The sequence below is a fragment of the Alnus glutinosa genome, chromosome 4 (genome assembly GCF_958979055.1).
Source record: "Alnus glutinosa chromosome 4, dhAlnGlut1.1, whole genome shotgun sequence".
In the NCBI taxonomy this organism is placed as follows: domain Eukaryota; kingdom Viridiplantae; phylum Streptophyta; class Magnoliopsida; order Fagales; family Betulaceae; genus Alnus; species Alnus glutinosa.
Genome location: NC_084889.1, coordinates 1415007 through 1429472, shown reverse-complemented (window position 1 = coordinate 1429472; position 14466 = coordinate 1415007). Strand labels below are relative to the sequence as shown.

The window sequence follows — 14466 nt, the reverse complement described above, 5'->3', positions numbered from 1 at the left end:
GCTGTATTTTTTCCTACTCGGCGTCGATCAAGATTCAAAGCTGGAGACGCGCGACAAAATAGTCTTTTCCATTTTTACACTACGTACGTGAATTCAAGGATCCAAATGATAACGTGCTCAGCGCGTGACTCTAGATTCAAGATGGCCCCCCTTTGTGGAACCATCCTCTATTCTTCCTCGAAGTTGACGTACCAACCGCGTTTTCAGACCTCCGTTTCCTTTAGCTCCTCCTAGAGAAAGACTTCGCTCATAAGCCAAAGCTCATATACACACGTATTACGTATATAGTCAGAGATAAAGACCCCACCTCTCTCTCTCTCTCTCTCTCTCGTCATCACATAAAGGAGCAAACGAGCCAGGTCTCTTTTGCCTTCTTCGTGCGCTTACAGATCGAGCTCTCATTCTCGTTTGATCTCGATCCCTTTGCACCTGCCAACACCGGCCACTTTCTTCGGCTGATCTCATTGAGCAGGCAGCAGGCATGGGAAAGAAGCTTGATGCTCTTCTGGGTAGAACCTTCAAGGCCTCCAAGTTTAAGCCTGTTATCACTCTCGCTTTCTCTCGCCTCGCCGTCTTCAAGAACCAGCGCAAAGTCCGGTGCTCCCAAGACCGGTCCGACGTCGTTCAGCTCCTTCAGCTGGGTAGCCATGACCGTGCTCTTCTTCGTGTAAGCTTGGTTAACTCTTGAAGAGACTATGTAACTTATCTTCGTTTATTTTGTTAGTCTTTGGGTGGTATACAAAGTTTCGATTGCCTTTTTACAGGTTGAGCATGTGATCAAGGAACAGAATATGTTCGATGTGTACGTTATGATAGAGGACTATTGCAATCTTCTGATTGAGAGGCTCCACCTCGTTGAACAAGAAAGGTACATGTCGAAAAAATTACATTTTTTTCCGATAAAGTTTTTTTTTTTTTTCCTTTGTTTTTTTGTGGCGCGCATTTTTATTTTCTGTTTATTGATGGAGTGATTGGTCAACTTTTTTATGGTCATGCTTCTTTTTTGTATAGAGAGTGCCCCGATGAACTGAAGGAGGCAATCTCAAGCTTGATCTATGCGGCTTCCAGAGTCGGGGATTTCCCAGAGCTTCAAGAGATTCGTTCTACTCTTACATCCCGTTTTGGTAAAGAGTTTGCTGCTCGTGCCATTGATTTACGCAACAACTGTGGAGTAAATCTTAAGGTATATCCTTTTAGATGATTTTTTTTTTTTTTTTTTAACATAAAAATGAAAGTAATTTTGATTATTTTGTGTTTGAAGTTGTTTGTTAATGCTTCTACAAAAAAGCAAAAAGTTTCTCAAAAATACATAGGCCATAAAATGTAAAAGAGAGCTGAAACATAGAGAAAAATAGAGGACACAAGAATATGGCTACATCTTTACTATAGAAGTTAAGGTGGGGTAAACAATGCAAGGTATAAGAGCATTCCTAGTATCTTCATTAAATTTTACTCATCAAAGTAACTAAAAATTACTTTTCTCTATCTGTGAGCTACTTTTTAAAATTTTTCCAGCAACCTTACCATTTAATTATTCACTATCACTATTTCATTTAAATAATGTTTTTAAATTTCTTTATTCTTTCTCTATTTAATCATTTTATACAACAAACTACCATACACCTTCATGTTGAGATTAGATCATCGCTAAGAAATTCAAAGAAATTTTCATTTGCTTCTCAACCAAATTCAAGAAAGAAAGAAAGAAAAGATAAATGAAAGAACCACAAAGTTTATGTCAGGTATAAAGAAATCTTCATGTCCATGAAATAAGGGCATCATCGTGTGAGAGAGATGGAAAATAGGAGAAGAAAATGGGAGAAAAAATGAAAAAAATGTGCTGATCATGTGAGAGAAAAACAAAATTGGTGAGAGAATTGGTGAACGAATATTATTCATCAAAATTAATTCGTATTTTTACTCACCAAAACTTTTTGGTTAAAGTGGTGAGGTTGTTGTGAGTAGTTTTTTAGTGTTTTCATCAAATTGATTCACCAAAATAGCTACTAGCTAGGAATGCTCTAACAATCTTCATTTGGAAAATAATAAATAAATAAATAAATAAAAGAAGAAGAAAAAAAAAAAAAAAAAATATTTGTAAAAATTAGCATCCTCTAGAATAAGATATTCGTACCATTTTATTTTATTTTATTTATTTATTTATTTATTTTTATATGGTAAAACCATAGATAGGTGATGAAATTACTAAAGTTTTGGTCTATATAAGAGTTCGTATGGGCAAATATGCTTTCTTGCCTACATCAAGATAATTCTAAAATTTTCCCCAGATTATCTAGCTAGATAATTTATCACAGTTTTATGACATGTAGTATTGTATTTGTGTTGGGTTCCTATAGATGATAAATAAACTATCAACCAGGCAACCAAGCTTGGAGAGCAGAATGAAAGTGCTCAAAGAAATTGCATCCGAGAACAACATCGTTCTGCAACTTGAGGAAGCTGATTCCATTTCGACTGAGGTATGAAGTTTGAAGTTTGAAGAGAAATAGTACAATAATTTAATTAAAATGTTGACAACTGCTCACATGGCGTGTGGCTTGCTATTTGATATGTATGCAGGAAAACTTGGACGTGAACAAGAAGCAAAACCAGCCTGAGCCGAACACATCTGCCAATTCAGGCAGCACCAAGGTTGGGGATAATTTGCGTATTTCGCATGAAGAGATCAAAAAAGATGATGGGTTCTCTGATTCAATGAAAACTAGAAGAAAATACAGGGATGTAGCTGACGCAGCTCAAGCAGCATTTGAGTCGGCTGCTTATGCAGCAGAAGCTGCAAGAGCTGCAGTGGAACTCTCTCGATCTGAACCGTATGATCCTGATGATCAGGGTAGTCCCAGTACTGGACAAGGCAAAGTATTGAACATGCACGGATCTAAATCAGTAAATGAAGAAATGCACAGTGAATATCGAGCTGAAGAAATGAAACATAAAAATGCAGCAGAATTGAAGAGGTCAATCTCTGCTTCAAGCTCAGATTCAGCAGAAGACATTTCGATGGTGATCGCAATATCCTCAGATGATGTGATAGGTCAGGGTGATCCTTTTGACAAGTCATTGCATTTTGATGAGAGTGATAATGAGACTGAGAATGAACAAAGCAGCATACCGTCTCACAAGCAAATTCCTTCACGGTTTCAAGCTGGCCTAAAGGTGGAATCCGACCTTGGAAACCCAATAGGACATGCTGCAGAAGGATCTGGGGCGCATAGTGCACATCGTATAAACATAAAGAAAAGACCAATATCTGTCAGGACTAAACAAGTTCGCGGATACTGAAAAGGCGCCCTACTATATTTTGATATATATTCTGCAAGTTTGAGAGCTGTGGCAATATCAATCGATCGAGTGAGTCTATGTTAGCTTTCTTTATTTTTCTTCCATAAATTTTTCGTAAATGTATACTGGTGTTATCATTTGGACTGCAAGTGCCTGTTAATTTTTTCATTTTTTTTTGTTTTTGAGTGAGTTGAAAATTACTATTTCAAATAGTTAACAAGTGTGTGAGTTTATTTTTCCTTTATTTATACTCTGTATTTTATCTTTATCTTATGTTAGATAAAACACGTCGTCTTGAAATGATATTTACTTTAATGTTCATCAAGACATGCTCTTTAATTAGCAAGTCAGGCACCGTAGGTATCTCATGAGGCAAAAGAAGAGTCAATTTTCCTATATGTGTACAAGAAGGCAGCAAAAATCTGTTTCAGCACTGGTATTGCAACATGCATGCTTGTTACAAGATCTAAAACAATAGGCTGTCTGCACTAATTCATTTACAAGCCTACTTACGGTCTTAAAAGAAAACACAGATTTTACCAAAGATACATTCACGTGCAGATGGCACAACCGGTCTCAGTTATAAGGCTTTTAAGTTTAACTTGTACTCAGCGTGTGTTAAGAGGCACTTAGTGTGTTGTGTGCTACAATGTGAAATCCCGGTGATCCCCATGAACCAGAAGTTACAGCTTTCACATGATCCTAATAGTTTTAACAAAAGCAGAAAACAAAAGAACACAATAGATCCCATCACTGCAAGTGCCTTCTTGAGTGTCAATGCACGGCCTAAAATCCACTTCAGATTAGAATAGTTCATCCGTTTACACAAGAACATCTTCATCAACTGAAACTTATGTAATAGTCAAGCAACATGACAGGCATGTGCTCAAAGACTAGATTCAATGTTTATAAGTGACTTCATGGGCATCAGTGCAGAACAATCTAATTATGTACTAGCTAAGGCACATTACAAGTCATGTTAAGTTTCTGTTCTAGAAAAAAGTTAAAGCTCATTGGTCATCACAGGGTACATTAACAGAGGAATCGCTCATAATTGATCATTTTTCTTCATTGAAGTACATGGGGCCTTATGATTAAAATTGTGATAATATCTGAACTGTCATATTATGCATCATTGTAAAACAATAGTTTAGCGCGCAACACCTATGAGAAATCTAGATCTTAGAAGCATGCAGAATTTACATGTATTTTCCTTTTGCAACAGATTTTCCTCTAGGAAAACATCTTATACCCTTAAATCCTTGACCGAGGATGAAACACTTCATAAAATCACTGGCCTCTAGGACGCTTCTTACCACGTTGCACCAGGTCGCCATATGACTGCAAACTTACGCCGACATCTTCATCATATTCAATCCCGAGTTCCTCCTGCAAAAATTTGTACAACTATTAGAAACTTCAGCAATCTTAAACGCGGATGCTTACTAGACATAAACAACGTATATAACCTTAAACTCCTTGAGATCCTTGGGTGAGTTCTCGGTTATAGCATCCCATAGATCTTTGAACATCCTTTTACGCCTTCTCCAATGACTTACTTTCTCCAAGTACATGTCCTCAACTGCCTTGCGGTCTTCAGGCCTCACCAGGGTAACTCCTCCACGCAATTTGTCTAGTTTGTCCTCCATCTCCTTTACCTGATACACAACTAAAAGCTCATAAGTATGTCCCATACTTCTTTGAAGATATATCTTACCCACTTCAATATGGAAAAGGCTTCAAAAATATCCACGTAACTTACCTCCCTTCTCAGTTTGGCTTCTCTGTCGCGTATCTGTTCCAGTGTCAAATTTGATTGCAAAGCTCTAATCTCTGCAACAACGGCGTATTTAAATTGTCACCTTACATGACATGACAGACCTTGTCCTCAAATATCTTTGTTTCCACATTAAAGTTCATGAAAGTTAAAGTTCAAAAAACAAAATCTTAAATCCAGAGCTAACATGTTCAAATAACCAAGACTAACACACCCAGATCACTTCTTACGAAACAAATAAAAACGGTGCGCAGAAGGTACCTCCCTCGACATCACTGATTGCTCTCCTTTGCTCTTGAAGCTGTTGCTGAAGCTTGTTATTTTCTTCCTTCATCCGATTAAGCTCTTCGCTGTTTGGAATGTCAAATCGGTCTTGTCGGGCCAGGTATATCTTCTGCTTACCATACTCCTTGAACGAAATCTGCCCGCTATCAGCCAGAGCATCCAGCACCTTTTGAATTGCCGCCTTCTTGAGATTAAACTTTTGCAACGAATCCGCCACATTTTGAGAATTTAATGGCTTGTTTTGCTGGAGAGGAAAAAAAAAAATATATATAACAGAAACTAAGATACAAATGAAAGCGTAAATACCTGATGTCTATGCTACTCTGCTCACAATAACTCATAGAATTATAATATTTGATACCATGTTAATTAATAATAAATTTAATCATTTAATTAATATTCTAAATCATATATATATTAATTAGATTTGATTTTCATATGTATATCAAATATACATATGAAAATCAAATTTAACAAATAGATTGCAAGGAAATTACTGTATTGGCATTTGATTAGTTTGAGTAAGCTAAGCGGAATTACAGATTCAATTTCCTCAGCCGCGGAAGAATGGAAAACCTAACCTAAGACTCAGAAGGGAGCGTTATGCCTCGTTTGGCTACAGCGAAAAATAGTAGAAAGAGAACAAAAGAAATTCGGAAAGTTAGAGGTTCAATCGTTTCTTTTCCCGAAGTAAAATTATTGGGATTATACAAACTTTGGCAGGTAAATTTAGAGGTTCAGAGAAGAGGGAAAACAAGTAATGAGGCCTAAACGCAGACGTCTTGATAGAGGGCTGAAGAAAATGCTTACCTCGTTCACGAAGTTGAGAACGATAGCTGCAAAAAAAGTTATAAAGATATTTGAGAAAATCATCGAGGTTAAGTAAAATAACTTGAAAATTCGAAGAGAGAGAGAGGTTGCGGTACCTTCGGTGCTATCGGATCTGGGAGCCATTTGATCGGAAAGTTAAAGAAAATAGGCGGGAAATTTTCTGAAACGTTTTGTTTGTTTTTTTCCTTCTCCAAAGAAGTAGAAAAAGAGTTCTGTTTGGCGAGGACGAAGCTTCCATGGGAAGGAGAATTACTGAGCCGAACGACACCGTTTGCTGGTTTAAAACGTTTTGTTTTAGGACTTTTTTTTTTTACCCCCGCCAAACTGAGCTTAATGAAATTCTTCCCAAGCAGTTTATTAAATTGAAATGGTTCTTTCAGCATGTATTTTTAATTCTCACCTATATTTATTACATGCCCTAAAGAAAAATATCATATTAATTAATTGATTTTTTTTTTTTTTTAAAAAAAAAATAGATTGTTAGAACAGTTTTTGGTATGGTAGCTGAAGACCTGGAAGAGCCTATCTTTGCTGTCCTGCAAAATAGAAGACTACGTCGGGGGGGAGTCCGACAATCCCACTCCGATGATTTTGTCAATATTATCTCAAGTGTATATCACTCTTAATCACGATGAGCAATCTAATCTTTACCTGTTTAGTCGTGAGGTATTTTATACATAAAATGTTTAGAGCGATCCGATTCTTCTATTGGACCACGTGTCAGATCCGGAGAGTGTGTCGACTATTTCGATCGTGGGATTGAGGTGTACTTCCCACGACCGTTGCCGAGTCGGCCTTTAGCACGCTTGGGATCGTGGCGTCGTGGTTCAACCTCCGCAAAGGTTGCGAAGTCAATCCTCAACTGGCATTAGATCGTAGGGCCACCTCCGTTTCGTGCGGATCATGGGGTTGAGAAATATTCTCCACGATTATTGCCAAGTCAGTCCTCAACCGTCTTGACATCGTGGGGTCGCCTTCGTTTCGTGCGGATCATGGGGCTGAGACATATTCTTCACGATCATTGCCAAGTCGGTCTTTAACCGACTTGATATCGGGGAGTCATGGAACTTCTTTCATGGTCACTTGTAAGTAACCAAGTCAGTTTTTAACCGACGTGGGACTTCCTTCATGGTCATCTATAAGATGTGAAGTCGGTATTTAACCGACGTTGGACTTTCTTTATGGTCGCTGTAAGATGTCAAGTCGGTGTTTAACCGACTTGATATCTATTTTTATCCCTCCTTGATCTTTACGTAGTTACGGCAGATCTCTAAGCCTATTGGTAAGTCTTAATGGGCCACGATCCTGGCTCATTTGGGTAGAATCAAATTTCTTTCCTAACATAGATAAATTTCACTCTAATTTCATCACGCAACTTTCACAAAATTCACAATTTGAGCAACGTCGCCGTCTAAAAAGATTTGTTGTATCTCTAAATCACGACTAAATTCTGTTGCATGCAACGCAGCCAATGCCTATGCCACAACAAGCTCTATTGCATAAAAGTGATTCTGCTTCTAGTTGCAATTTCATAACCCTCGTGATCCTGCACAATGATGTCAATGCTTATACATTTATTTAGCGAATCAATTGACACATTCTAATTCATCTTTTAGATTCTTGGCGGGAAATTTTTTATTTTTTATTTTTATTTATGTTGTTCTTCCTCAATATTATTTGTCGATCACTCGCTACCATATACGACTATTTATATTTCTCCTAAACCAAAATTTTCTTCGCTATTAGCCTATTACCGTATTCAAACTCATATTCATCATTATTACATCTGTCCAACATCTTCTTCATGACATTTATAAGAAAAATGTCTCTTACACCTCCATTATTTTTCTGGACCTTTTTTCCACACGGTTCCCGAAAATCTCTAGTTGAAGGACAACTCTATAAAATATGCTCAAAGCAATGCTCTATTTCGTTGGGAGAAGGATTATTGCATGCTTTTTTTTTATTTTTTTTTAAATATCTTTCATTGCATTTGGCACCTTCATATTTCATGTGAGAAGTGCTATAGATTTTAATTTTTTTTTTTTAAAATTGATTCTTAAATAATGTGTCACAATCTTACGTGGCTTATCATTTTAAAAAATGTGACGCATCATTTAAAAATCACTTTTAAGAATTAAAATTTAAAAAGTAAAACATATTTCGATTCGTATTACTTTTCACAATTTGCCCTGTTCTGTACACTTGGAGGCTTGGAGCCTTCCCCTCGTTGCATGAATTTTCTTTATTTCTCAACATGATTCATTTTAAAACTCCATTATTTTTTTCAGAAACTGAATAACAGAAATTTACATAAAAGTATAACTATGCCTTCGTATTTAAAATTGTAAATAATTTTTACACAAAAAAAAGAAAAAGAAAAAAGAAGACCTAAGATGCAAAGTGGGCGGCTGTCACCGAGCAGTGGCCCATGGCGGGCTATTACCTATCCATGGATGTGGGCAGGATATGTTTGTTTCGATCAGGTGAGGAGATTTATTAATAATAGAAATCCTCCTAAGAGGAGATCTCCCTCCAAAACGGTCACCGTTTTAACGAATATGCTCCTTCAAGAAATCCAACCCCCAAAGGCCCAAAGTACAAGTTCACCCCGGCATCAACCACGAAATTTCGAAAAGAGAACTCGTCTTCAAATCTTGAATTAGGCGTTCGTGGCTGAACCACGCAGTTGTTTTCTCCCACCCTCAGGAACGATGACGACCGTAACGACGACGTCCCAAGCTTTGCTTTGCAACAACTACTCCTCCTTTGGCTCAAAACCTTCACTTTCACTCTCTCACTCCCGATTTCCCAAACCAAGACATTCACAAGCGTCCTCGAACGCTAAGACGTGGCCTGCTACAACTCCACCACCACTCATCTCCAATCATATAAGGACCTCAGCGTGCCACGCTGCTCGCCGCAAGCCTACTATCGCCGCCACGCCATCCGCCGAAGAGGGCGACGACGACAATTCACGGCGTGTGCTGCAAATAATTCTGTGGGTCGCCGAGGGAGTCTACATTTTGTGGCTCTTCTTGCTTCCTTATGCCCCAGTAAGCTCTTTCCCAATTGCTTGTCAAGCATTTGTTGTCGGATTTTGAAATCATTTGTGTGTTTTGAAATGATGCTTCCCAATGCGTTGTGATTTAGCGTAGTACAATGAGAAGCATAAATTAGAAAGCAGTGTACAAGGCTCAAAACAAAGCATAATCCAATGTAACAATCAAGAAGTCCCTTAGAAATGGCAATGAAAGTGGGACTCAAATGAGACAGCAAACTAAGTCGAACACCCAAGGCTTGATTCGATACACACTTGCGTTTTTAAAGCAACCCTTCATTCCATCATAGATACTAAAACGATATTTAACATATGTTTCTGTGTCATTGGACTCTGAAGCTTGATACTTGCAGCTCATAAGGTCTGTGCAGTGCAGGCTGTGCAGCCCATGGCAATCCAAAGCTTTTCCCTTGCATCCCCTTTTGTCCAAAACTACTCATCATTGTAGCTACCAGGCCTGCTATTGAATTGAAAAAAGTCCAGGATCCTATTCCAAACATTAGAAAGAAGCCGAGCAATGGAAAAAATTCTTTGGAGTAGCCCTGAAATACCAAATAAAGTGAAACTGAAACTCCTGTGTGGATGGAATTCTCTTTTGCTTCTGCAGAGGTAGCTGCTTATTTCCTTAACAAAATAAAAAATTAAAGGGTTGATTACAGTTAACCGCATTCAACTATCACTTATTTACACGTTGTTCCCACGAATTACCAACTGTCACACTTAACCCCCTTTACCGATCGTTGGCAAAAAAAAATCCCTTTCCATTAGTCAAGGTTGTTAAATATTTGAATCTTCTGATGTAGCATGGCTGTATTAATGCTTTTGATAAGGTATATAATGCCCAAGAAACTTTTCTGTCAAATTGTTTTCTTTCTTTTTTCCTTTTGTTTTTGGGAAATCTAGTCAAGCATAACTTTTCATTCTCTGCTGTGTTATAACACCAAGATAGATTGGACAAACTTTCAATTTGACGCTAAGTCTCGAATTTTGCTTGTATCATGACAGGGAGATCCTGTGTGGGCCATTAGTTCAGAGACAATACACTCCCTTGTGGGCCTTTCTCTCAATTTTTTCTTTATCTTACCTCTTATGAACTCTGGTATGTACAACAATTCTTATTTATACCCATTTTGTGATGTTAATCTTCTCAATTTGTGGGTGTTCTCTCAATTATGATGGATTCCTGATGCTACTATTAGGAACTCTTTTGACCTAGTAATTGTCAATAATGAGACCTTGTCCTAATGTTGGAGATAGTTTTGTTTCTTATACTATAATATTCATAATGATTGCACATATGATATTCATAATTTTGAGATGAACAGAAATGTTTCATTGTTTTTAAAAGAGAAGTGAAAAAGGGGTTGGGGTGTTTGGAAGGATGCTAGACCTCATTTTGTTACATAGGACTTCATCAACATTGAATCTTTTGGACAGCCGGATGCTCCCAAATTAATGTGTATGTGGAAAGAAAAATTCATGTTTTCATTGCACTTAGGAGAACTGCAATCACACATAATGACATAATACCGGTTCGTATGGGATCTCTGGATAGGCAGTTTGGTGGCTGTTTTGATAGGTTTATAAGAAAACAGCATATACAACTCTTCATTTTTTATTTTTTATTTTTTTTAAAAAAGCATGCATATGATGCTGAAAGTTGATTTACTGCTGGTAATAGTTCTGTAGACTATATCATATTCTGCAAAAGTAGTAGTTGATTTCTTTGTTTTTTGGTTTATGGAACAAATTCTTATTGTGTTTGATCCGTTAATTTCTGCAATAAACCTTCTGGCAGAGTAGTTGGCATTTATCCAATTGATGCCCCAGTTCTTCACCCGGTAAGAATCACAGTGAAAAGTAAATTTGGTTGACACTCATCATTTGCCACCATGCTTATAGATCTAAATTTTTTTATGATATTGGGCCGTTTTCCCATCATCAGGTTTCTGAAGGATTATTCAATTTTGTTATCGGGTGGACATTCATGTTTGCTCCTTTGCTGTTCACGGATTGTAAGAGGGACAGATACAAGGGCTCTCTGGATGTTCTATGGGGCCTACAGATGTTCCTTACAAACAGTATGCTCTTTTACAAATTCTCATGCTTTTTTCTTTTTCTCTAGCCACAAATTCTTATATTTAACCAGTAGTTAGACTGGCTTAATTATGTAGGTTACGAGCACACTTTGCCATTTGCTTAAATTTGAACTAGTGGTGCCCAGGCCTGGGCTAATCATACTCGGTTAAGGTTCCTACAAGCTAATTTTAAATTATGGTGATCTGGATGATGTCAAAAATAAAAGAACACGGTATTACTATTGGGTCAGTTCTTTTGAAGGACAGAAAAAAACTAGTAGAGTCAGGTTAAAGCGCCCTATTAACCGTGTATCACCATTATTCTTTTGATTGCAGCATTTCTGATACCTTACATGGCTATCCGGCTGAATGAGTCAGATGCAGACTATACTCTAACCAAGCGCTCTCAGCTGGGCTCTGTGATGACAAATGGTGCACCCATTGTTGGACTGATTGGTGGGGGCATATGTCTCATATCTGCATTGTGGGCTCTCTTTGGTCGAATGGAAGGCAATTTTGGGAGCATAGGAGAGAGATGGGAATTCTTGGTCAATTATCTGGGATCAGAGAGGCTGGCTTATGCCTTCATTTGGGATATATGTTTTTACACAATTTTCCAGCCTTGGTTGATAGGTGGCAACCTTCAAAACGTTCAGAAAAGCAAAGCTGGTATAGTAAACTATCTAAGATTTGTCCCAGTGGTTGGCTTAATCGCTTACCTTCTCTGTTTGAATCTTGATGACGAATTTTAGCTTCATGTAATATCGAGTCAATTCTGAATATCAGTGAGCTATATATACAGCTAGTGAACAGTTAACACAATTTGAATTGTGTTTGGCGTGTGAAAAGGAAAGCAGGGTAGGAGTGAGTGCTTTTGTGTTAGCCTAATTCCATTCATTTGTCATGTAACAACCTGAATTACACTTTTCTCTGGGTCGTTACAGGTCAATTCCTTGACGGAGATATGTGAGATTGGAACAACTTTACTTATTTATATGGCACATTTCTATTCTCAAAACAAAAACATTAACAAACAATTCAAAATACTCACAATATACTTAAAATCATTTTCACTTTTATGTTACGTTAGAACACTTTTTCAAACAAAAAATAAAAAACACTTCCAAAACACATTAACAAATATATTTACATAACTTGCTAGTACTTTGTTTTAGAGACATCACAGTAATAACTAATGCTTGTAGCCTAAAGAAGCAAAAACCACTTGTATTGGCGGTCTCGGCTTGAGTTCAGTTCTAGTTGGAGTTGGATTTGTTGGAATTAAGACATGTTCCTCGTGTGCTATTATGAGATACGTGTCCTAATCATAACGGGCAAGGGCGAAACTAGAATTTAAGATAGGGGACAAAACTAGAAAGAACACTTTATGTGGGTAATCAAGATGACCAGATACTCAAGACATGTTAGCAATATCAAGCAATGCAATTCTTGAATTCGAATCTAACGATTTGCTGCTCAAAATGTGAGAGAGCCCTTATAAAATCCATATATCCAAACAGGTCGACAAACTGCTCGAAATCTGCTCAAATAGGTGAATTTCTTAAAAACTCTCTCGCTCTCATTTTATCGTTTGAATTAATGTGAAGCTATATCTGTGACCCTCTACTGGGGAGTAGCTCGAGAATTAATGGATAAACTTTGGCAGAATTGCAGAAAAGCAATTGGAACAATGTAGATATAAAAATAATTAAAATTTCAAATGTTCTTGAACTTGTCCAAACCCGACTTTTTCCCCCATGAGGCAAAGTATTCCCTACATTTACACGTTTATAGAGTCCCACCCGGCTGCCACAAGTTGACGATATTCGTAGCCTGGTTAAGAAGTAAAATCATTTTCTTCTGGAGTATCCATGGTTTACTCTCTGAAGTGGCCTTGAGTTCCCCCTAGGCATCGTTCCGGGGCCAAAAGTAGCATAGACCATGACCAATATATATTCTTCTCCATCCATATGAACTTCAGCACCAGCCATGGCTCCATTGGCTTCACCACCACCTCAGCTTTCTAAAAGTTCAAGAACCCACAAAATTCAGACAATAACACATACTCGATCACACCACAAATACACGCTTACATGCATAAGCTCTAGTAGAAAGAGAGGGGGAGAATTGGACCTCAATTTCTTGGGAGGGATTAAGTTCTTCTGAGGTTGTGGAGGTTAAACTTTCGTTTTCAGCTGTAAGTGTTTCTGGGGCTGCAGAAAAAAGTGACTTTTTGATTTCTTCTTATGGGTTTGTTTTTTGGGTCAAGAATGGTGCATGAATGTCGAAAAAATGCTTTAGGCATGACGAAAGGTAAGGTTTTGAAGGGTCTGAAACTGGGCATCTGATAAGAGAACGAAGAACAGCAGAAAACAGTTGTAGTACCAGGTTGAGTTGCCATGGGCGATAACATTTTTGGTCCTAAACGAGTCCATGGTTTCTCACTTGAACGACAAGGCCTTCCTGCAGGAGACATACCGTAGAAGTACACTTGATCTCCCTGTGACATAATTCTTTAGAGAGAAATCTCTATACACATGCACTTTCATCCCCACACTTTTAAATGAACATTTTTGGCGTGATACTAAAATTTACTATTGAATCTGAAACTTATTGATGATCCATGCAGAGTTTAATTGTGATTTACACACTTTCATTCCCACACTTTTAAATGAACATTTTTGGCGTGATACTAAAATTTACTATTGAATCTGAAACTTATTGATGATCCATACAGAGTTTAATTGTGATTTCTAGTGCCACATCACGGGGTGTGCATTTGAAAGTGTGTAGCATTTTTCTTCTTGTATAAAAAACTACATTTTTAAACGACATTTGGATTAGTCTTTTTTTTTTTAAAAAAAAAAAATGATTGGTTGAACAGTCAAATTAGCATTATAAGATAGTTATGCAATAAAAATATTGTATATATCATTTATAATCCTTCACATATCTCACGCTTTCAAAAAATTTCATAGATCTCCTCCTTTAAGGAAAAAAAAATATATTATTAGGTTGCAAGATTAATGTCGATTTTAAAAGAAGGAAATATTATTATGTTACAAGATTAATAGGTATGTTTGTTAATGTGTTTTTTTAGATTTTTGAGTTTTTTGTTTGACAACGTATTATGA

At 37.3% G+C, this 14466-nt stretch overlaps 3 protein-coding genes across 3 annotated transcripts; 2 read left to right on the top strand and 1 right to left on the bottom strand.

Moving 5' to 3' along the window:
* The first annotated feature begins 266 nt into the window (after nucleotides 1–266).
* LOC133865236 (uncharacterized) lies at nucleotides 267–3544 on the top strand. Its single transcript, XM_062301600.1, has 5 exons — nucleotides 267–667; nucleotides 765–868; nucleotides 1012–1183; nucleotides 2358–2480; nucleotides 2581–3544. The coding sequence occupies exons 1-5, from the start codon at nucleotides 482–484 to the stop codon at nucleotides 3298–3300; spliced, it is 1305 nt and encodes a 434-aa protein (XP_062157584.1). The 5' UTR covers nucleotides 267–481; the 3' UTR covers nucleotides 3301–3544.
* Nucleotides 3545–4352: 808 nt separating this feature from the next.
* Nucleotides 4353–6426, bottom strand: LOC133865237 (homologous-pairing protein 2 homolog). Its single transcript, XM_062301601.1, has 6 exons — nucleotides 6289–6426; nucleotides 6173–6198; nucleotides 5339–5606; nucleotides 5063–5133; nucleotides 4770–4958; nucleotides 4353–4689 (listed from the first exon to the last, which is right to left on the bottom strand). The coding sequence occupies exons 1-6, from the start codon at nucleotides 6314–6316 to the stop codon at nucleotides 4591–4593; spliced, it is 681 nt and encodes a 226-aa protein (XP_062157585.1). The 5' UTR covers nucleotides 6317–6426; the 3' UTR covers nucleotides 4353–4590.
* A 2253-nt stretch (nucleotides 6427–8679) lies between these two features.
* Nucleotides 8680–12322, top strand: LOC133866865 (uncharacterized). The gene is made up of 5 exons (XM_062303520.1): nucleotides 8680–9249; nucleotides 10260–10353; nucleotides 11058–11095; nucleotides 11200–11335; nucleotides 11669–12322. The coding sequence occupies exons 1-5, from the start codon at nucleotides 8908–8910 to the stop codon at nucleotides 12082–12084; spliced, it is 1026 nt and encodes a 341-aa protein (XP_062159504.1). The 5' UTR covers nucleotides 8680–8907; the 3' UTR covers nucleotides 12085–12322.
* Nucleotides 12323–14466: the final 2144 nt, after the last annotated feature.